Here is a 26,098-nt window from a genome sequence, read left to right on the forward strand (position 1 = left end):
CTTCACTGCCTCCTGGAGTTTGCTCAAATTCATGTCCATTGAATCGGTGATGCCATCCAACCATCTCATCCTCTGTCACCCCCTTCTCCTCCTGCCCTCAATCTTTCCCAGCATTAGGGTCTTTTCCAATGAGTTGGCTCTTCACAGCAGGTGGCCAAAGTATTGGAGCTTCAGCTTCAGTCCTTCCAATGAATATTCAGAATTGTTTTCTTCTAGGAATGACTGGTTTGATCTCCAAAAAATATAATTTTTTTTTTTTTTACCAAATCCCATATAGATACCCCTGAATCCCTCCTCCACTTACCTCCCCTTTACCTCAGTGGAACATACAAATTGTGTAATTTTCTTTTTTTTTTAAATTTTTATTTTGGAGTATATTTGATGAACAATGTTGTCTTAGTTTTAAGTGTACAGCAAAGTGATACAGTTATACATATACATGTATCTATTCTTTTTCAAATGCTTTTCCCATTTTGGTTGTTAAAATCGTATAATTTTCTATGTATGCCATGACAGGAAAAAGATTCCAAAGCACTGTTCTAGTAAATTATAAGTTCTGATGTCTCCTTCTTCCTTTTGGCTGGCCCCCAAGGGCAGCGCTTTGTAAAAAACCCAGTAATATAATGTATGTTTGGCTTGCTGAGTGACTGACTGAATGACTGAACAGATCTTCTGGAAGCCATAGAAAGCAACTCTGGGGTGATTAATATTTCAGTCAAAAAACAATCACGGCAGCCAAAGCATGTAAGAAAAACATCATGTACGTTTGAGCTGCCTGCGTGGATTTCCTTTGGCCTAGCAAATGATGCAAGGGTTACACAGAAGTCAACATTGAACTTTCTGTGCTTGTGGAGGCTCAGCAATGACCTGCAGCAACTCCAGCTTCCTGGAGACACCTGGCTGGAGCTTTCTGGGACACTCCACTCACCTTGTTACATCATCAGTATTCATCTTGACCTTCCTTGTCCTCTGCCTCTAAAGAAAAACACAGATAATTTTGAAAATGTTCAGAATGCTTTTAATAAAATTTGTCTAAATCTCCACTCTTCCCTTTATTTTACCTATATTATTACACACAACAATGCTTCATGGAATACTTTACAAACTCACAATGGAGTTACCTCCATTGTTGGAATACAGAAAAGAGTATCTACTGTTTGAACATGAGATTCGTTGTTCTATCTCTCTATTCAGCTTCTTGAATGGAAGCTTGATTAATCCGACCACTTTTATCCAGATGTCAAGTAAAGTGGCCCCTCTCTGTCTTTCTAGTCCAAAATGAGGCTCCTAAGGCAAGAGAAAGGGGAGGCAAAGCAATATATATCTGTTATGCAGTTTCAAAGACAAGCCAGGAGAGGGCACAGCAAACTTCCACTTAATCATTTAACAAAGAGGAGGCGAATTCAGGAAATGGACAGAGCTCTCATTCAGAACTCAATCAGGTAACACATGGTTTAAGTCATTTAGTCAAGCAGGTTTCCTCCGGACACCTCAACAATTTGATAATACAACAGACTATCTTAATATAATCTTCAGACCGTCTGATTTACTATTGGAGTATAACTGTTTTACAATGTTCTGTTAGTTTCTGCTGTAAAACAAAATGAATCATATAATATGGCTGATTATATATATATATCCCCTCTCCCTCGAGCTTCCCTCCCACTCCCAGCCCCCATCCCACCCCTCTAGGTCATCAGAGATCACTGAGCTGAGCTCCCTGTGCTATAGAGTCAGCTTCCTGTGCTTGTATGCTCAGTTGTTCAGTCATGTCTGACTCTTTGCATCCACATGGACTGTAGCCCACCAGGCTCCTCTGTCTGTGGGGTTTTCCAGGCAAGAATACTGGAGTGGGTTGCCATTTCCTCCTCTAGGGGTTCTTCCTGACCCAGAGATAGAACCATGTCTCCTCCATTGGCAGGCATATTCTTTACCACTGAGCCACTTGGGAAGTTCATTCAGCCACTTCTCACTAGCTATTTCACACACAGTAGTGTATATATGTCAAAGCTACACTCCCAATGCACCATTTGATTTCTGTCTTAAAGAAAATGTTTAGATTTTTGCAAAGCCCCAGCCAGTCTCCAATGCATTTTTAGATGGCATTCTTCTTTGCCTAAGGAAGTCAGCTGATTCTGAATAGCTCCTCTTCATCTGCAGAGTGGGGACTGTAAAACCTAACCTTTTCAGACTTCCTGATGATGATGTAGATCTAAAAGTATATCATCAACCTGGTCCTTAGAGAGAAAGGCGTTAAACAAATGCAGGGGCTGATTATTAATTATAAACTATATACTCTGGGTATATAGATCTGACTCAAGTTATCAGTGAGGCTGCTGCTGCTGCTGCTGCTAAGTCACTTCAGTCGTGTCCGACTCTGTGCGACCCCATAGACAGCAGCCCACTAGGCTCCTCTGTCTCTGGGATTCTCCAGGCAAGAATACTGGAGTGGGTTGCCATTTCCTTCTCCAATGCATGAAAGTGAAAAGAGAAAGTGAAATCGCTCAGTCGTGCCTGACTTTTAGCAACCACATGGACTGCAGCCTACCAGGCTCCTCTGTCCATGGGATTTTCCAGGCAAGAGTACTGGAGTGGGGTGCCATTGCCTTCTCCAATTAGTGAGGCTAAACACTCAATAATTGATGGCTAAAGGGAATTCCAGAAAAACATCTACTTCTGCTTCATTGACTACTCTAAGCCTTTGACTGTATGGAGCACGACAAACTGTGGGAAATATTTAAAGAGATGGGAATACCAGACCACTTAACTTGCCTCCTGAGAAACCTGTATACGTCTCAAGAAGCAACACTTAGAACCAGTCATGGAACAACTGAGTGGTTCAGGATTAGGAAAGGAGTAGGACAAGACTGTATACTGTCACCCTGCTTATTTAACTTCTATGCAGAGTACATCATGCAAAATGTCTTGGTTGGATGACTCACAAACTGGAATCAAGATTGCCTGGAGAAATATCAAAAACCTCAGATATGCAGATGACACCACCCTTATGGCAGAAAGCAAAGAGGAACTAAAGAGCCCCTTGATGAGGGTGAAAGAGGAAGAGTGAAAAAGCTGGCTTAAAACTCAACATTCAAAAAAACAAAGACCATGATATCCAGTCCCATCACTTCATGGCAAGTGAGTGAAGTGAGTGAAAGTCGCTCAGTCGTGAGCCTCTTTGTGACCCCATGGACTGTAGCCTACCAGGCTCCCCTGTTCATGGGATTCTCCAGGCAAGAATACTGGAATGAGTGACTGTTCCCTTCTCCAGGAGATCTTCCCAACCCAGGGATCAAACCCAGGTCTCCCACATTGGAGGCAGATTCTTTACTAGCTGAGCCACCAGGGAAGCTCAAGAATACTGGAGTGGGTAGCCTATCCCTTCTCCAGGGGAACTTCCAGACCCAGGAATCGAACTGAGGTATCATGCATTGCAGGCAGATGCTTTGCCAGCTGAGCTACCCAGGAAGCTCATGGCAAATAGAAGGGAAAAAAGTGGAAACAGTGATAGATTTTATTTTGGGGGGCTCCAAAATCACTGTGGACGGTGACTGCAGCCATGAAATTAAAAGATGCTTGTTCCTTGGAAGGAAAGCTGTAGCAAACCTAGACAGTGTATTAAAAAGCAGAGACATCACTTTGCTGACAAAAAGCTATAGTTTTTCCAGTAGTCATGTATGGATATGAGAGTTGGACCATAAAGAAGGCTAAGAGCCAAAGAACTGATGCTTTTTTTTTTTTTTTATGCTTTTGAACTGTGGTGCTGGAGAAGACTCTTGAGAGTCCCTTGGACTGCAAGGAGATTAAACCAGTCAATCCTAAAGGAAATCAACCATGAATATTCATTGGAAGGACTGATGCTGAAGCTTAACCTCCAATCCTTTGGCCACCTGATGCGAAGAACCAACTCATTGGAAAAGACCCTGATGCTGGGAAAGATTGAAGGCAGGAGGAGAAGGGGACGACAGAGGATGAGATGGTTGGATGGCATCACTGATGTGATGTACATGAGTTTGAGTAGGCTCTGGGAGATAGTGAAGGACAAGGAAACCTGGCGTGGTGTATTCCATGGTGTCACAAAGAGTTGGACACGACTTAGGGGCTGAACAACAACCAAAGGGACTATAGCTTAAAATTGAGGTTCTAAAGTGACACAGACCTCTAGGACACATGGGAAAATGTTGTTTAGACAAATGTATGAACCAACTCATGCCAGATAACTCAAACCAGGAAAACATCCTCATATATGTTTGGAGGATAAAAATCAATGCTTGAAGTACAGATGAGCTCTCATACAAATAAAGCATGAATGATACAAAATCAGTGTTATAATAAAGTTTTCTGTTTCATGATGACTTGCTTTTACATCCTAATTTCCTTCTGAATTCAACATGTGCTATATTTTATCTCACTTGTCCTTCCAATTATTCTATAAAATAAATAAGATATATTACTTTATATTTGATAAGGAAAGTGGAGTGGTAAGTCAGTGATGTCATTGTATATTACAAAGTAACTTCCTCCCTAGGATCCCAAATTAGAGATGATCTTACATGTCAAAGGTTTCAGTCAGAGTAGTTGGGAGGGAGGGTGTTTCATCATTTATTGGATAGGTCAGAGGATAAAAGGATTCCCCTGTATTGACATATTCCCATAGCTTGGAATGGGACTTGTTTCAGAGCTCCACTTTTGACACTTCAGATCCAGACTCCAAATATTCACTTCATTATTTAAACCTGGTTTCTGGAACAATGTGTGTGTTAGTCATTCAGTCATGTCCGACTCTTTGTGACCCAATGGACTGTAGCCTGCCACACTCCTCTGTCCATGGGATTTTCCAGCCAAGGATACTGGAATGGGTTGCAACTAACACACACGCTCACACATACATATAGCTGTTTCACTTTCTGTACAGTAGAAACTAACATAACACTTGTAAAGCAACTATACTCCAATAAAAATTTTTAACAAATAAAAATAGTGTCTCTCTCCTCCTTTCAAACAATAGAAAAAAAATTAATGCCAATTACTCCTCTCTTCTGGAACAATAGCCAGTAGCTAATAATCTGTCCTAGGGAATTCCCTGGTGGTCCAGTGGTTAAGACTTGGTGCTTTCACTGCTGTCCTGGGTTTGATCCCTGGTTGTGTGTAGCATCTCTCCCCTCCCCCACCCCCCCAAAAATTGTCCTAGCCTGGAGTTCAAAAAATAGAACAAGAATTAGAATCAGGCTTTCTGATTTCTAATCTTACAGCCTGTCCACTGCCATGTGGATGAGTCAAATGTTTTTTCTTTTGCCCTTTCCTTGATTTTCTAATGAAAAAAATTCAATCTTCCTTTTAAAATCTTTTTTTCTTAATACAAAAGTAATACATGTGTATGGTACAAAATGAAAGTCCACTATAGTCTACCCCTACCCAATCAAGGTTACCTTTCAGTGCATATTAGGCTTTTGAAACTATCAAAACGATTTAGCTTATATAAAGTAGTTGGCAACTTCCTTTTTTAACTTTAAAATGTCTTGGAAATCGTCAAGATAAGTTTTTTTTTTAATTTTTTATTTAGGTGTAATTTATGTGCCAAAAATTCATCTATCTTTAAGTGTATAAATCAATGATTTATTCTATAAACTTGTGCAAACCATACCACCACAACCCAGTTCTAGAACACTTTCATCACCCCCAAAACTTCTCTTAATAAGCTTTTTAAAGGGCACATTTTTGCAGATAATTACAATCATAAATAACAAGTCCCAGAAATTTCCATTTTGCCTAGCTTTCATTTGCTACTGGCAGGCAAGAAGAAAATTGCAAAAGCCCATCAACAAATGTTGGAAGAATACACCATAAGCTGATCGACAGCTGTTTGCTCAAAATAGTTTATTCATCCACTCCAGCTTTTACTGAGTGTCAGCCAAGTGCCAGGCTATTGGTTAAGTCTGTAGGAATATAAAAACAAGAGAATAGTTGTCCTCTCCTGGAATCAACTGGATGTGAGTTCAACATTATGCAAGTTAAGAATTTCAATATTTAGTGGGTTTGAGTGATAAAAGTGATAAAATTAGGGTGATATTTGGACTTACGTTTCCAGAAATCAGGATGGAGAAACAGGGACCAGACTTAGACCAGCTACAACAACCAAAAGAGAAACAAACTGTGAAGCAATGGCTTTTTTTAAAAGCCACTGGACATCAGACCACAAAGGACAGTACTCCCCAAAAAAGGAACAAATGAGGTGAGCCCTGGTACTGCCCCACCACTGCCTGAGTTTCCAGGCTACAGCACAGCAAAGGAAAACTGAGGCAGAGCTCAGAGAAGTCCTGAGTCAGGCATACAGACCTGAGTCTAGGGATTGCATGGGACAGTTCAGAGAAAGAGAGAACCCCAGAGATTTCTTCCAGTGTTCACCCAGATACTGCTTCGTACCTGTGCGTTAAGAAAATTACCCAAGGCTGGGAAAAGAACCACTTGAAAGGATTGGAGGGAAAGGTGCCTGACCCTGATGGGAATAGTGCCCATTCCCACTAACCAGGTTAGAAAAAATCATAATTGTGGAAGTTCCCTGGTGGCCCAGTGGTTAGGACTTGGGGCCTTCTCTGCCAGATCCTGGGTTTGATCCCTGATTGGGGAGCTAAGATCCTACAAGTTGCACAGCACTGCCAGAAAACTAAAAGAAAAAATCATAATTTACAGATCACTGGAGGTCTCGCCTCAGGGGAATAATCAGGCCCAGAGTTAACACTGCTCTGTGCCCGCCTAACAGATCTTAAAAGCAAAACCCAAAGAATCAACCTATTTCTAAAATAACTACACCCCAGAACAAAGTTCAAGTTGTATAGGAATACAAAAATATCCAGCACTGGGAATTCCCTGGCTGGCAGTCCAGTGGTTAGGATACGGCACTTTCACTGCAGGGGACGTGGGTTGGATCCTGGGCTGGGGAACTAAGATCGGTTCAGCTTTTTCCCATAAGATCTTACGAAACGAACTTTCTGGCCAACTCATTGTATCTAGCACTGAACTAGGTAAAACGTACAATATCTAGCATCCCATAAAGAAGTATCAAGTATTCAGGGACAAGAGAATGTGATCTATAATGAGGAGACAATCAGTAAAAACTCAGAGATGACACAGATGTTAGAATTAGCAGCAAAGACATTAAAGTCGTTATTAGAGCTGTATTCCATATGTTCAAAATGGTAAGTATGAGTACAGTCATGAGATATATAAAAAGATTATAATTGAACTTTTAGAGATGAAAAATTTACAGGGGAGGAATAAGTATCTCCTTTATTTTGGATGATTTATATATGCAATATAAAATGCAAAAACTTTTCTGTCTCCCTCTCCTAACAAATATGTCATGGTAGTAATCTATATTGAGTGTGCAATCAACCAAAAAATCACTTCCTTCATTTTTCATCCATGAACTCAGACCTCCCTTATTTGGTGCATCTAACTGCTTGAAACCTAACAATGGAGTCTATATTTCATCTTGTTCATTTCAGTTCATCATTCTAACCTGTCTCGGTCTCTGTGAAACTTGTTCCTGTCAGCTGACTCAGTGCAATCTCCTCATTCTGTGTCAGCTAAACATTTAATAAGCTTGGTCTTCTTGACTTCATCCAAGTTGCCAATAAAACTCTTCAATGAGGCAGAGTACTTTAGCATAATCTGGAGAGATCTCCTCTGGGTAAACAAGGTACTTTAGTCATCATGCTTTGGGAAAACTACGATTCTAAGATCACACTGAACAGGATTAATGGTGATTAAACATTGCCACCCAAAAAAAATTATTAAACTTGAAAACAAGTTTGATGAAATAAAGAAAAAAATTTTTAAAAAGGACAGAACATCATTAAGCTATGGGACAAATTGCAGTAGCCTAATACATGTGTACTTGGGAGACCTCAAAGGAGAGACATGGTCAGAGAAGTATATGAAGAAAGACTGGTCAAAAATTTTCCAGCTCAATAAACCCCAAGCACAGAAAACGTTACCGAAACCATAGCACCAAAACCTGAGTCAAAGAACCTACTTGGGACATTCAAATCTTTCATTAGTGACAATATAATGATTTTCATTAATTTTCACACATATGAAGCCCCATCAGTTCTATAAACCATTGTGCTACATTCCTGGATATCTAATTGTTCCTATACCATTTAAAATTTCTTCACTTTTAACTGAAGCATAGATTGGCTAGTCTTCACTGCTTAGTGTCTCTGTTCAGAACTGCAAGTGTGCTCTAATTTGATGAAGGTTTTAACATAAACAAAGGACTGAGAATGCTTGGTCAGTCAATGGGACATCCTTCCATGCCAGAAGAAATTTCACCTTCTCTATTTAAAAGTCTTTTTAACAACGAAAAGTTTGAGTGTCGTAAGCCCTTTCTCAAATATTTTAAATCCTTGGAAGGTCAAACTAAGAAAATACCTGAAACGAGTACTGAATGGAGATTCTACGTACACTATCTGCTATTGGTCATTTCCATCCTACGATTTTCTCTTCACATGTAACTGAAAGCTCACAAATGTTATGAAATTGTTGCTTTGGCATAAAATCAGATACAGAAAGGAGGCAGTTGTGCCAGTAACTAGAAATAGCAGTTACCTAAGACCATTACTATTCGAACTATGCATCAGGCCAACAGCATCCTCTACACTTGGGAGCTTTCAGGACATGTAAAAACTCTCAGGCCCTGCTGCAGACCTGAAGATTCACCATACGCATTTTAACAAGATCCCCAAAATAGTTTCTATACACATTCAACCTTGAGAAGGACTGATGTCTGACAAATAGTTTTTCTGGACATGTTTCCTTCAGTTCAGTTCAGTTCAGTTGCTCAGTCGTGTCCGACTCTTTGCGACCCCATGAATCACAGCACGCCAGGCCTCCCTGTCCAAAACCAACTCCCGGAGTTCACTCAAGCTCATGTCCATTGAGTCGGTGATGCCATCCAGCCATCTCATCCTCTGTCGTCCCCTTTTCCTCCTGTCCCCCAATCCCTCCCAGCATCAGAGTCTTTTCCAATGAGTCAACTCTTCGCATGAGGTGGCCAAAGTACTGGAGCTTCAGCTTTAGCATCATTCCTTCCAAAGAACACCCAGGGCTGATCTCCTTTAGAATGGACTGGTTGGATCTCCTTGCAGTCCATGGGACTCTCAAGAGTCTTCTCCAACACCACAGTTCAAAAGCATCAATTCTTTGGTGCTCAGCTTTCTTCACAGTCCAACTCTCACATCCATACATGACCACTGGAAAAACCATAGCCTTGACTAGATGGACCTTTGTTGGCAAAATAATGTCTCTGCTTTTCAATATGCTATCTAGGTTGGTCATAACTTTTCTTCCAAGGAGTAAGCGTCTTTTAATTTCATGGCTGCAGTCACCATCTGCAGTGATTTTGGAGCCCCCCAAAATAAAGTCTGACACTGTTTCCACTGTTTCCTCATCTATTCCTTACTGCTGCTACTGCTAAATCTCTTCAGTCATGTCCGACTCTGTGCGACCCCATAGACGGCAGCCCACTAGGCTCCCCCATCCCTGGGATTCTCCAGGCAAGAACACTGGAGTGGGTTGCCATTTCCTCTCCAATGCATGAAAGTGAAAAGTGAAAGTGAAGTCGCTCAGTCGTGTCCAACTCTTCGTGATCCCATGGACTGCAGCCTACCAGGCTCCTCTATCCATGGGATTTTCCAGACAAGAGTACTGGAGTGGGGTGCCATTGCCTTCTCTGATCTATTCCTTAGGCATGACAAAAAAGAAAAAAAAGGTTAGCAAAATCTCTCCATCTTATTCCACAAGTCCATGATTAGAATGAAATAAGTGAAGCCAAATCCAAATATAAATTAGGTAACACCCAAAAAAGATGTCCTTTTCATTATAGGGGACTGGAATACAAAAGTAGGAAATCAAGAAACACCTGCAGTAACAGGCAAATTGGGCCTTGGAATATGGAATGAAGCAGGGCAAAGACTAATAGAGTTTTGCCAAGAAAAGGCACTGGTCATAGCAAACACCCTCTTCCAACAACACAAGAGAAGACTCTACACATGGACATCACCAGATGGTCAACACCAAAATCAGACTGATTATATTCTTTGCAGCCAAAGATGGAGAAGCTCTATACAGTCAACAAAAACAAGACCAGGAGCTGACTATGGCTCAGATCATGAACTCCTTATTACCAAATTCAGACTTAAATTGAAGAAAGTAGGGAAAACCACTAGACTATTCAGGTATGACCTAAATCAAATCCCTTATGATTATACAGTGGAAGTGAGAAATAGATTTAAGGGCCTAGATCTGATAGAGTGCCTGATGAACTATGGAATGAGGTTCGTGACACTGTACAGGAGACAGGGATCAAGACCATCCCCATGGAAAAGAAATGCAAAAAAGCAAAATGGCTGTCTGGGGAGGCCTTACAAATAGCTGTGAAAAGAAGAGAGGCGAAAAGCAAAGGAGAAAAGGAAAGATATAAGCATCTGAATGCAGAGTTCCAAAGAATAGCAAGAAGAGATAAGAAAGCCTTCTTCAGCAATCAATGCAAAGAAATAGAGGAAAACAACAGAATGGGAAAGACTAGAGATCTCTTCAAGAAAATTAGAGATACCAAGGGAACATTTCATGCAAAGATGGGCTTGATAAAGGACAGAAATGGTATGGACCTAACAGAAGCAGAAGATATTAAGAAAAGGTGGCAAGAATACACGGAAGAACTGTACAAAAAAGATCTTCACAACCCAGATAATCATGATGATGTGATCACTAATTAGAGCCAGACATCTTGGAATGTGAAGTCAAGTGGGCCTTAGAAAGCATCACTATGAACAAAGCTAATGGAGGTGATGGAATTCCAGTGGAGCTGTTTCAAATCCTGAAAGATGATGCTGTGAAAGTGCTGCACTCAATATGCCAGCAAATTTGGAAAACTCAGCAGTGGCCACAGGACTGGAAAAGGTCAGTTTTCATTCCAATTCCAAAGAAAGGCAATACAAAAGAATGCTTAAACTACTGCACAACTGCACTCATCTTACATGCTAGTAAAGTAATGCTCAAAATTCTCCAAGCCAGGCTTCAGCAATACGTGAACCGTGAACTGCCTGATGTTCAAGCTGGTTTTAGAAAAGGCAGAGGAACCAGAGATCAAATTGCCAACATCCGCTGGATCATGCAAAAAGCAAGAGAGTTCCAGAAAAACATCTATTTCTGCTTTATTGACTATGCCAAAGCCTTTGACTGTGTGGATCACAATAAACTGTGGAAAATTCTGAAAGAGATGGGAATACCAGACCACCTGACCTGCCTCTTGAGAAATCTGTATGCAGGTCAGGAAACAACAGTTAGAACTGGACATGGAACAACAGACTGGTTCCAAATAGGAAAAGGAGTACGTCAAGGCTGTATGTTGTCACCCCGCTTATTTAACTTCTATGCAGAGTACATCATGAGAAACGCTGGACTGGAAGAAACACAAGCTGGAATCAAGATTGCCAGGAGAAATATCAATAACCTCAGATACGCAGATGATACCACCCTTATGGGAGAAAGTGAAGAGGAGCTAAAAAGCCTCTTGATGAAAGTGAAAGAGGAGAGTGAAAAAGTTGGCTTAAAGCTCAACATTCAGAAAACAAAGATCATGGCATCTGATCCCATCACTTCATGGGAAATAGATGGGGAAACAGTGGAAACAGTGTCAGACTTTATTTTGGGGGCCTCCAAAATCACTGCAGATGGTGACTGCAGCCATGAAATTAAAAGATGCTTACTCCTTGGAAGAAAAGTTATGACCAACCTAGATAGTATATTCAAAAGCAGAGACATTACTTTGCCGACTAAGGCCCATCTATAGTCAAGGCTATGGTTTTTCCAGTGGTCATGTATGGATGTGAGAGTTGGACTGTGAAGAAGGCTGAGCGCCAAAGAATTGATGCTTTTGAACTGTGGTGTTGGAGAAGACTCTTGAGAGTCCCTTGGACTGCAAGGAGATCCAACCAGTCCATTCTGAAGGAGATCAGCTCTGGGATTTCTTTGGAAGAAATGATGCTAAAGCTGAAGCTCCAGTACTTTGGCCACCTCATGCGAAGAGTTGACTCATTGGAAAAGACTCTGATGCTGGGAGGGATTGAGGGCAGGAGGAGAAGGGGACGACCGAGGATGAGATGGCTGGATAGCATCATGGACTCGATGGACATGAGTCTGAGTGAACTCCGGGAGTTGGTGATGGACAGGGAGGCCTGGCGTGCTGCGATTCGTGGGGTCACAAAGAGACACAACTGAGCGACTGAACTGAACTGAAAATATAAACTAGGTACATATGAAATATCAACTTAATTTATATTGGGACCGAATTTTAGTTATTTCATTCATATTAGGTACATATGAGGTATTATATCATACATATCATCTGTACCTAATATGAAATATCAACAAAAATCTTCCCCAATGGCTCAGCGGTGAAGAATCCTCCTTCAGTGCAGGAGATGCAGGAGACAGGGGTTCACTTGATTGAACCCATGTAGCACAGGAGACATGGGTTCAATCCCTGGGTCAGGAAGATCCCCTGGAGGAGGAAATGGCAAACCACTCCAGCATTCTTGCCTGGAGAATTCCATGCACAGAGGAGCCTGCCGAGCAACAGTCCATATCACAAAGAATCAGATACAACTGAGTGACTGAGCACACAAAACATCATACTTTCTAATAAGCAGTGAGTTATATACAAATCCCAAGCACATCACAGTATTTCTGGATTAAAAATGCTGAACAACAAAAAGACTGCCAGTGTTATCAGAAATCTCAAAGGCAAGAGACTCTTTTTCTAAAAAAAGTTAGACATATAAACTTAAAAATTTTGACACATTCAAGTCAAAAGTCAAAAATATATATATGTGGTTCCCTGATAGCTCAGTTGGTAAAGAATCCGCCTGCAATGCAGGCCCCCGGTTGGATTCCTGGGTCGGGATGATCCGCTAGAAAAGGGATAATAGGCTACCCACCCCAGGATCTGGGGGCTTCCCTTGTGGCTCAGCTGGTAAAGCATCTGCCCGCAATGCGGGAGACCTGGGTTCGATCACCTGGTTGGAAGATTCCCCTGGAGAAAGGAAAGGCTACCCACTCCAGTATTCGGGCCTGGAGAATTCCACGGACTATACAGCCCATGAGGTCGCAAAGAGTCAGACACGACTGAGTAACTTTCACTTTCATATATACACACATACACCTTTTTTAAAAATCGAAATCTGTTATCCTTCACTTCACAAGTACTCAAGAAACAATCGTTTCAGGGAAGCAGAACACACAAAGTTCCAATTTCCCTTTTCTGGCCAAAGCAACAAGCCTAAATCTTCACATGGGCCGCAAAGAAGAAAGCTGCAGGAAGCCACGCCTTAGACAACGACCAGGCACTAGTGTCTCAGCTAGTCACTGCCTCAGTCACACCCTTGCTGGAACTAGAGTCTGCGCCGGTTCTCTTCGCAGAGGCGGCCCCGAGCCCATAGGAACCGGAGCCCGCCTGATCGCGGATACTCGGATGCCTGGGTTCAAGCCTCGAAAGCGGAAGGAGGTGGCGGTGGGGTGCCAAAGACCTTCGCAGGCACCGGCGCGGCGAAGAAACTGAGCCGGGTCTGAAGTTTCCACCGCAAGCACTGCAAACCAGCCGTGACTGAGGTCACTTAGCAACGAGGAGCCTGGAGCGCGGACGCCAAGCTTTGGTCGGGTGAGTCATGTGATGAGGCGCCACTGGCCACTGGGAGATTACGCTGCAGGCGCGTGATGCGGCGCCGGCGTCTTTCTGCTAGGCTCCGGGACGGCGGGCGTGGAGATGCGACCGGAGGGGAGTCTCCTGGGGGTTCAGCCCTGGCATTGCACGACGTCCTGGCTTTGACTGCACTGACCGAAGAGATACGCAACCACCAGCTGAGCCTTTTCTGTAGTAGAGCGATGAAACGGTTCTAAACTACCTGCATTATGCTAGTTTGGTCGTGCAGGAGCATTTCCTCTAAGGCTCGTTAGACGGCTGAAATCTGCCTTCTGAATCACAAAGTTCTGACCAACTGGTTTAAGACCATCAAATCTTAGGGTGGCAAGAAGTTTCTTGATAAATAAGGGGTGAAAATTAGGGACATAAAGGATATTGAACTGGAAAGCATATTCAATTCTGGTTGAAAGAGATCCTGCATCTGGGACTAGAAGAGTTTTTTTTGGAGGGGGGCGGCAGGGTTGGGGAGACTGGCCGAAGTAGTCATTGAAAAGGTAGAAATTACCTTGCAAGTTTAGAAAACTAAATCAGCTTTTCGTGAGTGAGGAGATTGAACCTAGTTATCCACACGTTAGTTCATGAAGTCTAAGTCACCGCCATGCAGGGCCTCCGCCCCTTCTTCTCCGCCCCTTCCAAAGGCCAGTGAGGCCTGGCAAAACAAAACAAAAACATTGATTATGAAAGGGACTTGAGAAAATAACAGGAATGACCGAGGTCTTCTTTTTAAAAACTGCCCAGGAGGTTGTTGGCTATCCTTTCATTGTAATAAATTTGCCTCTAGCAAGCAGAGGGCTTTAAAGTACTTTACATACTTTGGATAAAGACCCTGTAGTCATCTTTTGAGTCTTCTTTCATACCCCCTATCCAATGCATCAACAAGTCATGTTGGCTTTACCTTCAAAATGAATTTAGAATCTGATTATCTCCACTTTTCCCTACCTTCCCTTCCCACAGCTACCACCCTGGTCAGATCCCCCATGATCTTTCACCTGAGTAATTGCAATAGCCTTTTAACTTGTCTACTCTTGCATTACTTCACACGTCAGCCAAAGTGATTTTTTTTAACATGCATGTCACAACATGTCACTTCTTTGCCAAACAAGCTCCAGTGGCTTCATGTTTCAGTCAGTAGAAGCCAAGGTCCTTTTTGGGCTTTCCTTGGTGGTCCAGTGAGGAAGACTCCAAACTCCCAATGCGGGCCTGAGTTCAATCCCTGTCAGGAAACTAGATCCCACATGCCTCAATGGAACGTTTAAATGCCGCAACAAAAGATCCCACATGCTGCAACTAAGACCCTGTTAGGGAAATTAAAATGAAGTCTCTTTTAGGCTTCAGAAGCAGGAGAGCCTACACGGATGCTGACCAGATTCCATGCCTGCCTGTAAGCACACCAAGTCAGGTGGCACTTTAGATTTTTTAAAAAGGACTGGGTCTTGGAATTTTCTTGAGCCCCTGGAGGCCTGGCCAGCCACCAGGGGTCTGGAAAATCTAGTGACTCACAAGGTGAAACAAACAGCATTGTAAAAGAGTTAAAGTAAAACCAGAGTTGCATTTTTGTGCACAAACTGATGATGATATCATTTTGTGGCCTGGGATTATAAGAAGGAGCCCCTCCAAACTGCAATTTTAAGTCTCACCCATGGAGTGGACATGTCACAACATGTCTTGCCTGGAACCTTTTCCCAGCGGGGACTCCAGATTGCCATTAAGGAGGGACTTTCTAGTGCTGTTCAAGTGTATGGATGTTGCTCAGCTCAATTTGGTGATATATGTGCTGTTACTTTTTTCTTTTGTTTCTATTTCTCTTCTTTTAATGACTATATTGAAATTAAGCCAAGTAATCCTCTATTATAAAGACTGAAATTTTTTGTGTGTAATGATAAATCCTTCAAACTTAAAACTAAAGTAAAACTTTCAGCAAAACAGCCAAGTAAATAAAAATAAATGAAAAAATAAAAAAACAAAAGCCAAGGTCCTTTCAATTACCTATCTATCACATGATCTGGTCCCTTGTGGTCCTATCCACTTCTTGGATCCCTTCTTGGGAAGGCACCTCCAAAAGTGCTGTTCTTCATGTTGTTTCTTGAACAGGGCAAGTATGCCTCTGTGTTTAGGTCTTTACACTTCCTGTTACCTTAGCTGAATGACACAGGTGTCCACATGATGTATGCTTTCACTTAATTCATCTGCTCAGATGTCACCTTATAAGACCGACTTTCTGTGACCAGAAAGCCCGTGTAAAGTAGCAACCACTGTGTGCCCCAATTCCCCATTCCCTCCCCAATTCTCCCTATTCACTGCTAGCTTTTGTTGTAGTACTTATCACCACTTTACACATTCTATATGTTGTCTGCCACCCTCTACTGAATGTAAGCTACATGTGAACATGCACTTCATCTTCCTCCCTTCTGTACTGCCACTAGTTCCTAGAACAGTGTCTGGCATGCAGTAGGTGTTAATAATCCTTTGCTAAAGAAATGAATAAACAGTTTGTGTCCAGTAAGGTTCTACTACTGATTATGCTGAGTGGACCAAAGTTGCTTTGATGGCTAAAGGACTTTGGAATGTATCCACAGTATTGCAACTGTTCTGACACTGGCAGTGCCCACCCTCAGAATGCTTTGTATCAACTTTGTATTTGAAAGTTGGCTCTACACTCTTAGCCATGACACCTAGGATTCCTCCACAATTTTAATGTGGTATCCTAAGAAGAAAGATACTCAAGTTTTTCATGTAAAACCAAGAGTTTCTTGAAGAGGAAGGAAAAATAGAAAAGAGTAGTTTAACTGCCAAAGTGAGTACTGAACTATATATATCAAGGATAAATGAGCAAGGCCCAGCTCATCTGTCAACAGAGTATGTAAAGTAGCTTTGTGTCAATCCGGTAGGCTCTTGGGAAAATTGACCTTCCCCAACAAGTTTCCTGAAGCTGAGAAATCTGCAGCTTGTAACATCCCTGGTTAAAATGCAGATAGCCTAAGAGAGATTATTTTGAGTTTCCGCTGTCACTAATACCTTAGTGTGAATTGGTCTAAATCCTTTCTTGAGAGCAAGTTTTGAAAAGGCAAGTGAAGAAAGCAGGAACATGTGAGAAGTAAGAGGAACAATTGGGGAGAACATTCAGGAGCCAAGGAAGGAGTATAAAGTTGAGCTTGCCAAGGACAAACTTTGGCCTATTTTGTGGCTTTGCCCAGGGCTGACTCTGGTAATCAAAGTACATATTGATCTGTAGATCCAAACCTCTGAGTAGGCAAATTACGGTGCTTGAAATTACAGCCATAATTACCTGAAATGTTTTGATAGCCCAGTGAGTACAAGGTGCATCAGAAAAGAGGAGGAGTTGACCTAGAATGTAGTGGGACTGGAAACGCTATCAGATTTTAGGAAAGATAAGTGGGAAAGGAAGGAGGCATTGCATTATACATATGCACATGATCCCAGCCTAAGAAACAGGAAACCGTAAGAGTTTTGTGCTAAGGTAAAATGAGTAAAATGGAGCACCACCATCTGCTATCAGTTGACATGCCAGGAAAAATAAGGTAAGACAGACCTCTTTGAGCAGTCAGGAGCTGATGAGGACAGTAAGGTTATTTTGGGGTTTGGTTTTAAATTAATTAATTAATTATCTATTTGGCTGCTCTGAGTCTTAGATGCAGCATGTGGGATTTAGTTCTAGTTGAACCTGGGCCCCCTTCATTGGGAGCAAGAGTCTTAGCGACTAGACTATCAGGGAAGTCCCAGGAGGGTAAGTTTTAAAGAGCTTTATTATTATTATTTTTTTTAGTACAACCACCCTCACCAGACACCAAGTTTGTCAGCACCTTGATCTTGGTCTTCCCGACCTCCAGAGCTATGAGAATTAAATGTTCAGTTCAGTTGCACAGTCATGTCCAACTCTTTGTAACCCCATGGACTGCAGCATCCCAGGCGTCCCTGTCCATCACCAACTCCTGGAGATTGCTCAAACTCATGTCCATCAAGTCTGTGATACCATCCAACCATCTCATCCTCTGTCCCCCACTTCTTCTCTTGCCTTCAATCTTTCCCAGCATCAGGGTCTTTTCCAATGAGTCAGCTCTTTGCATCAAGTGGCCAAAGTATTGGAGGTTCAGGGTCTTTTCCAATGTTTAAGCCAAAAAAAAAAAAAAAAAGCACCCACAACTATTGAAAAAGTACTTACAGTACTTCGAAGATTTAATCCCTATTGTGTGGAATTTCAAAAATCAACTAAGGTAGATACCTTTACTGATTTGTTATTTCTAGGAGAGAAGAATTAGGCAAGAATATATTCAATAATCATAGATAGCAACTTGCTCGCAGTGACCAAACAGTGAAGAAAGTCAGGGTTTTGGAGGACAGCAAGGTGTCCCCACCTTTAAAGTACAGGCAGAGCATTTGTGTTATATTCAAGTTGTTTTCATTCTTCAAGTTTCTTCCAGTTTGGAGAATCTGCCACTCACTAGCTGAGAGAACTTGGGTAAGTTATTTAAAATTCCCATACCTGTTTCCTCCTTATCCATAAGTGAGAATGAATACTAATTGTTCCTTTCTCTGAGGGCTTTAAAAAAATAATAATATATATTTATTTGGCTCTGCAGGGTCTTAGTTGTGGCATATGGGATCTAGTTCCCTGACCAGGGATCTAACCTGGGTCCCCTGCATTGGGAATGAGGAGTCTTAATCACTGGACCCTGATGCTGGGAAAGATTGAAGGCAGGAGGAGAAGGGGATGACAGAGGCTGAGATGGTTGGATGGCATCACCGACTCAATGGACATGAGTTTGAGTAAACTCCGGGAGTTGGTGATGGACAGGGAGGCCTGGCGTGCTGCAGTTCATGGGGTCACAAAGAGTAGGACACGACTGAGCAACTGAACTGAACTGGATCACTGGACCACAAGGGAAGTCCTCTCTGAAGGCTTTTAGAATGATGGAAAGAGGTCTCACAAGCAGCAGTGTAAAAAACAATGGTTAAGACTGTGGACTGCAGCCTTCCCCGCTGATCCAGTGATTAAGATTTGGCCTTCCAATGCAGAGAGCATGGGTTTGATCCCTGGTGAGGGAGCTAAGATCCCACATGCCTCACAGCCAAAAAACCAAAACATAAAACAGAAGCAATATTGTAACAAATTTAATAACGACTTTAAAAATGGTCTCCATCAGTTCTGAACTGAACTGATTACCCAAATCAGATTGCCTGGCTTAGATTCTGGAGCAGCCATTTACTATTTGTGTGTACTTGGGCAAGTGACTGTCCTCTCTCTGCCTCAGTTTCTTCATCTGTAAAATGGGGTAATACCTCAAAGGATTTTTGTGAGGAATAAATGACTCAACCCACATAGCACACTTAGACAAGTGTCTGGCACAAAGTGAGCATTTGGTAAATGTCAATCATTTGCAAGGATCTTGACGCACAGCAATGATCACGAGACTTCTTGGTAGCCCTGCTTGTCTAGGCCTTGTCCACACCACTCCATCCTAGCGTAGAATTAAGAACCAGAGATGTCTGAAGCTATTTTCAGTCACAAGTAGCAGAGATGCAAAGTTCATCTCAAACAGTGGAGTGAGAGAACTGGGAGGAGTCAGATTCCAGGGGGCAACTGAGCAGAGTCCAAAAGGGGTGAGGCCCAAGAGGGAAAGGAGCTAATTGGTAAAAAGCTGTGGGCTTATATTGGTTAGGATTCTTTTGGTTGCAAATTTTGAAGAACAAAATGGTTTAAGGATAAATGTATCCACTCAAATGCCCATCAGTCACAGAATGGATAAATTATGGTATAGTCCCCAAACAAAATGTTATATAGCAATGAGAATGTACAAGCTATAATTACATGTAATGATGCACACAAAACCCACTTAATGTCGTGTGAAAGGTACACACAAGACTACATGCTGTGTGAGTCCACTTACTTGTGGTAGAAAAACAAGCAAACTAAAACTCTGTTGTTAAAAATCAGTATACTGGTTACACTTGGAGTGGGTAGAGATGTTATGGGAACGCTGGACTGAAACTGCCCATCCTGGCCAGGCACCATAGTAATAATTTGCATGAGTTGTTTTATAACAGGAGGTCCTAGTAAGGAGCCTTCCCTGGTGGCTCAAATGGTAAAGAAACTGCCTTCAATGTGGGAGACCTGGGTTTGATCCCTAGGTTGGGAAGATCCCCTGGAGGAGGGCATGGCAACCCACTCTAGTATTCCTACCTGGAGAATCCCCATGAACAGAGGTGCTTGGCAAGCTACAGTTCATGAGGTAAGGAACACAGAACTAACGAGGCACCACCAACTGGAAGAACTCAGGAAAGGTCAAAAGGAGACACCACATGTCCTATCAAACTCCTAGAATCCTCCTTGCTGGAATCTATCTTGGCTGAGCAGAGAGAGCGCCACAAGGAAGGAACCTGAGTCAGAGTGATTGGCCGGAGACACTCAATTTTCCTGGCCTTTTCCTGCATCTGTGTGACACAGTTCTGACCAGATGTAAGCAAAAACCTGCGGGGGGTACTTCTGGACAAGCCCTTGCTTGAACAATGCACGGAGTGGAGGCAGTGAGCCATAACATGACCCTCAGGGAAAGGCCAAAAATCTGCAGAAATACTGGCCCTGTACTCCCCAGGTCAGTAAGTGCCCAATATGCTACTGGAGATCAGTGGAGAAATAACTCCAAAAAGAAGGAAGCCAGTTATGGATGCGACTGGTGACGGAAGTCAAGTCTGATGCTGTAAAGAGCAATATTGCATAGGAACCTAGAATAGGGTCCATGAATCAAGGCAAATTGGAAGTGGTCAAACAGGAGATGGCAAGAGTGAACAGTGACATTTTAGGAATCAGCAAACTAAAATGGACTGGAATGGGTGAATTTAACTCAGAAAACCATTGTATCTACTACTATGGACAAGAATCCTTTAGAAGAAATGGAGTAGCCATCATAGTCAACAAAAGAGTCCAAAATGCAGTAATTGGATGCAATCTCAAAAATGACAGAATGATTTCTGTTCGTTTCCAAGGCAAACCATTCAATATCACAGTAATCCAAGTCTATGGCCCTACCAGTAATGCTGAAGAAGCTGAAGCTGAACGGGTCTATGAAGACCTACAAGACCTTCTAGAATTAACACCCCCGAGAAATGTCCTTTTCATCATAGGGGACTGGAATGCAAAAGTAAGAAGTCAAGAAATACCTGGAGTAACAGGCAAATTTGTCCTTGGAGTACAGAATGAAGCAGGGCAAAGGCTAATAGAGTTCTGTCAAGGGAACACACTGGTCATAGCAAACACCCTCTTCCAACAACAAAAGAGAAGACTCTACACATGGAAATCACCAGATGGTCAACACTGAAATCAGATTGATTATATTCTTTGCAGCCAAAGATGGAGAAGCTGTATACAGTCAGCAAAAACAAGACCAGGAGCTGACTGTGGCTCAGGTCATGAACTCCCTATTGCCAAATTCAGACTTAAATTGAAGAAAGCAAGGAAAACCACTAGACCATTCAGGTATAACCAAAATAAATCTCCTATGATTAAACAGTGGAAGTGAAAAATAGATTCAAGGGATTAGATCTGATAGAGTGCCTGAAGAACTAGGGATGGAGGTTCATGACATTGTACAGGAGGCAAGGATCAAGACCATCCCCAAGAAAAGGAAATGCAAAAAAGCAAAATGGTTGTCTGAGGAGACCTTGCAAATAGCTGTGAAAAGAAGAGGAGCAAAAGGCAGAGGAGAAAAGGAAAGATATACCCATTTGAACGCAGAGTTCCAAAGAAAAGCAAGGAGAGATAAGAAAGCCTTCCTCAGTGATCAATGCAAAGAAATAGAGGAAAACAATTGAATGGGAAAGACTAGAGATCTCTTCAGGAAAATTAGAGATACCAAGGGAACATTTCATGTAAAGATGGGCACAATAAAGGACAGAAATGGTACAGACCTAACAGAATCAGAAGATATTAAGAAGAGGTGGCAAGAATACACAGAAGAATTATACAAAAAAGATCTTCATGGCTCAGATAATCACGATGGTGTGATCACTCACCTAGAGCCAGACATCCTGGAATGTGGAGTAAAGTGGGCCTTAGGAAGCATCACTATGAACAAAGCTAGTGGAGGTTAGCAGCAGCAGCAGTGGAGGTTATGGAATTCCAGTGGAGCTATTTCAAATTCTATAAGATGTTGCTGTGAAAGTGCTGCACTCAATATGCCAGCAAATTTGGAAAACTCAGCGGTGGCCACAGGACTTTCTGGAAAAGGTCAGTTTTCATTTCAATCCCAAAGGAAGGCAATGCCAAAGAATGCTCAAACTACCACACAATTGCACTCATCTCACACCCTAGCAAAGTAATGTTCAAAATTCTCCAAGCCAGGCTTCAATAGTTCGTGAACCATGAACTTCAAGATGTTCAAACTGGTTTTAGAAAAGGCAGAGGAACCAGAGATTAAATTGCCAACATCCATTGGATCATAGAAAAAGCAAGCGAGTTCCAGAAAAACATCTACTTCTGTTTTTTTGACTATGCCAAAGCCTTTGACTGTGTGGATCACAACAAACTGTGGAAAATTCTTCAAGAGATGGGAATGCCAGACCACTTGACCTGTCTCTGGAGAAATCTGTATGTGGGTCAGGAAGCAACAGTTAGAAGTGGACATGGAACAACAGACTGGTTCCAAGTCGGGAAAGGAATATGTCAAGGCTGTATATTATCACCCTGCTTATTTAACTTATATGCAGAGTACATCATGAGAAATGCTGGGCTAGATGAAGCACAAGCTGGAATCAAGATGGCTGGGAGAAATATCAATAACCTCAGATACGCAGATGATACCACCCTTATGGCAGAAAGTGAAGAAGAACTAAAGAGCCTCTTGATGAAAGTGAAAAAGTTGGCTTAAAACTCAACATTCAGAAAACTAAGATCATGGCATCTAGTCCCATCACTTCATGGCAAATAGATGGAGAAACAATGGAAACAGTGACAGACTTTATCTTTTGGGTCCAAAATCACTGCAGCTGGTGACTGCAGCCATGAAATTAAAAAACACTTGCTCCTCGGAAGAAAAGTTATGACCAACATGGACAGCATATTAAAAAGCAGAGACATTACTTTGCCAACTAAGGTCCGTCTAGTCAAAGCTATGGTTTTTGCAGTAGTCATGTATGGATGTGGGAGTTGGACTATAAAGAAAGCTGAGCACCAAAGAATTGATGCTTTTGAACTGTGGTGTTGCAGAAGACCCTTGAGAGTCCCTTGGACTGCAAGGAGATCCAATCAGTCAATCCTAAAGGAAATCAACCCTGAATATTCATTGGAAGGACTGATGCTGAAACTGAAACTCCCACACTTTGGCCACCTGAGGTGAAGAACTGACTCACTGGAAAAGGCCCTGATGCTGGGAAAGATTGAAGGCTGGAAGAGAAGGGGGCGACAAAGGATGAGATGGTTGGATGACATCACTGACTTGATGGACATGAATTTGAGTAAGCTCCGGGAGTTGGTGATGGACAGGGAGGCCTGGAGTGCTGCAGTTCATGAGGTCACAAACAGTCAGACACAACTGAGCAACTGAACTGAACTGAGCTGAACTCCTCCAGGCTTCCTATCCTGTAAGAAAAATAAACCTTCCAAAAAAAAAAAAGAAAAAGAAACCTTCCAAATAGGAAAAGGAGTACGTCAAGGCTGTATGTTGTCACCCTGCTTATTTAACTTCCATGCAGAGTACATCATGAGAAACGCTGGACTGGAAGAAACACAAGCTGGAATCAAGATTGCCGGGAGAAATATCAATAAACTCAGATATGCAGATGACACCACCCTTATGGCAGAAAGTGAAGAGGAACTAAAAAGCCTCTTGATGAAAGTGAAAGAGGAGAGTGAAAAAGTTGGCTTAAAGCTCAACATTCATAAAATGAAGATCATGGCATCCGGTCCCATCTCTTCATGGGAAATAGACAGGGAAACAGTGGAAACAGTGTCAGACTTTATTTTGGGGGGCTCCAAAATCACTGCAGATGGTGACTGCAGCCATGAAATTAAAATATGCTTACTCCTTGGAAGAAAAGTTATGACCAACCTAGATAGTATATTCAAAAGCAGAGACATTACTTTGCCGACTAAAGTCCTTCTAGTCAAGGCTATGGTTTTTCCAGTGGTCATGTATGGATGTGAGAGTTGGACTGTGAAGAAAGCTGAGCACCGAAGAATTGATGCTTTTGAACTGTGGTGTTGGAGAAGACTCTTGAGAGTCCCTTGGAATGCAAGGAGATCCAACCAGTCCATTCTGAAGGAGATCAGCCCTGGGATTTCTTTGGAAGAAATGATGCTAAAGCTGAAGCTCCAGTACTTTGGCCACCTCATGCGAAGAGTTAACTCATTGGAAAAGACTCTGATGCTGGGAGGGATTGGGGGCAGGAGAAGAAGGGGACGACAGAGGATGAGATGGCTGGATAGCATCACGGACTCGATGGACGTGAGTCTGAGTGAACTCCGGGAGTTGGTGATGGACAGGGAGGCCTGGCATGCTTCGATTCATGGGGTCGCAAAGAGTGGGACATGACTGAGCGACTGAATTGAACTGAACTCGTTTAAGTCGTTGATAAGCTTTCTGTAGCTGATAAGAACCACTCTTCTTCACCCCACCCACTTCTTGCACCTTCTGTCTTTATTTTCCACAGATAACCGTCCTCCTCCTTTACAGAGAACTATCTACAGCTGGTCTTTCACTTACTTTCTTGCCTCCCAATCTATCCACACTTACCTGCATCCACAGCCATCATGATCCCTCTTCCCTTTCTTCATAACAGAAGAGCCTGTTCCTACTCCATGGGGAGTGGTGGGCTAAATGGGGAGATGCCAATTTTACATACATTGTGCCTTCCTCTTCCTGTTTCGGTATTCTGACTCATCCTCATGTTTTGGGCTTCTACTTCTCATGTTATGTGGCCTTAAATAGGCCATTAAAGTAGCACATATTTTATCCGGTGGATTCTAACTTGTGCCCAATAAAGTTACTGCAGTGGTGCTGGGATTTGCCAGCGAAAGAGACAGTCCTGGTGAATAGAAGGAAAACTATTCACGAGGCAGGGAGACGGAGCCTAGGAGGAACTGAAAGTCAGTGTGGCAGGAGGGAAGAGTGCAGAAGGGGCTCAGGAGGCAGGGCTGAAGGGGAAGGCAGAGGCCAGTGAGCTGGGGTCCTATACACTAGATAGGGTAATATTTTTGGTTTTAACCCTAATCATCATCTTCAGAAGAAAAGCAAGCTCCCTGAGCCTCAAATTCTACTCTGGAAAATATGTCTTAAACTTATTTGCTTGGTTGTCAGTCTCCATTATCAGCTTGAGAGTTCCTTAAGGGCAAAGGCTTTTCTTTTTACGCATTTCTGTACCCACGTGGATATTTGCCAACTGGCACTCAATAAATGCCTGTTGGATGAATAAATGAAATTTTGGAGTCCTCCACAGACGTTACCTTCTAGGTCAAGCGATGAACAGTTTTTCTTTTCTACTCATCCCTTTCCGTGCCCTCACCCTTCTTCCATCTCTCCTCCCACGACCCCCTCCAACCCTTTCCTCCTTCCCAACTCCCCTTCCCAGCCCCGCCCCTAGCGAGCCAGGCGGGCTTTACGGCATCCGCGTTGCGGCGGGGCGGGGCGCCGGGCGGCCGGCGCGCTTGGCGGCAGCGGTGGGAGGCAGGCCGGCAGGCAGGCAGACGGAGTCGCGGGCGGGTGGTGGCGGCCGTGCTTGCTGGTGAGGGTGGGAGGGAGTGAGTCACTGAGCGTGTGTGAGGGAGGGAAGGAGCGAGCGGGCGGGCGAGCGAGCAACCCGCGCCGTCAGCCTGCAGCACCAGCCAGGCCCCGCCGCCGCCCCGTCGCTCCGCGCCGAGGCCGGGCCGAGCCGAGCTGGGTCGGGCCCGGGCCATGCTGCTCACCGTGTACTGTGTGCGGAGGGACCTCTCCGAGGTGACCTTTTCCCTCCAGGTCGACGCCGACTTTGAGCTGCACAACTTCCGCGCTCTGTGTGAGCTCGAGTCCGGCATTCCCGCGGCTGAGAGCCAGGTACGCTGGGCAGAGATCGGGGCCTCCTTGCGGAGCTAGCCCTCCCGCCTTGGGGCCTCACGCCCTCCCTTTTCTGCTGGTGAGGAATTGGGGGGGTGGAGGGGAAGCAGGATAGCCATTCCCAGCCCACCCCCGCATCCGGAAGAGAGCTGGAATTGGTAGCTGCCCCCACACACCCCGAGCTTGGGGTGGGGTGCTGGGGGAGGGAGCGGAGAACCTGATCGCATACGCACCCACTGCAGCCTGAGAGGCGTGTGGACTGTGGGGCGCGTCCCACCTTTTGGCTCTTTGGCCC

General features: G+C 43.3%; 1 protein-coding gene and 1 long non-coding RNA gene across 3 annotated transcripts in view; one reads left to right on the top strand and one right to left on the bottom strand.

Annotated features, from left to right (window-relative positions):
* Positions 1–247: 247 nt before the first annotated feature.
* On the bottom strand, positions 248–25,758 carry LOC120880591. The gene is made up of 3 exons (XR_005725063.1): positions 25,677–25,758; positions 1,155–1,287; positions 248–975 (listed from the first exon to the last, which is right to left on the bottom strand). It is a non-coding gene; the product is annotated as an uncharacterized LOC120880591 (long non-coding RNA).
* Positions 25,421–26,098, top strand: part of DDI2 (DNA damage inducible 1 homolog 2) — a 41,973-nt gene continuing 41,295 nt past the window's right edge. For both annotated transcript variants that reach the window (XM_040264006.1, XM_040264004.1), the window contains exon 1: positions 25,421–25,803. In XM_040264006.1, coding sequence (XP_040119940.1) covers positions 25,666–25,803 — 138 coding nt within the window. In that variant the 5' untranslated portion in view covers positions 25,421–25,665. The remainder of the gene's footprint in view (positions 25,804–26,098) is intronic.

Source organism: Oryx dammah, unplaced genomic scaffold, assembly GCF_014754425.2.
Source record: "Oryx dammah isolate SB20612 unplaced genomic scaffold, SCBI_Odam_1.1 HiC_scaffold_21, whole genome shotgun sequence".
Lineage (NCBI taxonomy): Eukaryota > Metazoa > Chordata > Mammalia > Artiodactyla > Bovidae > Oryx > Oryx dammah.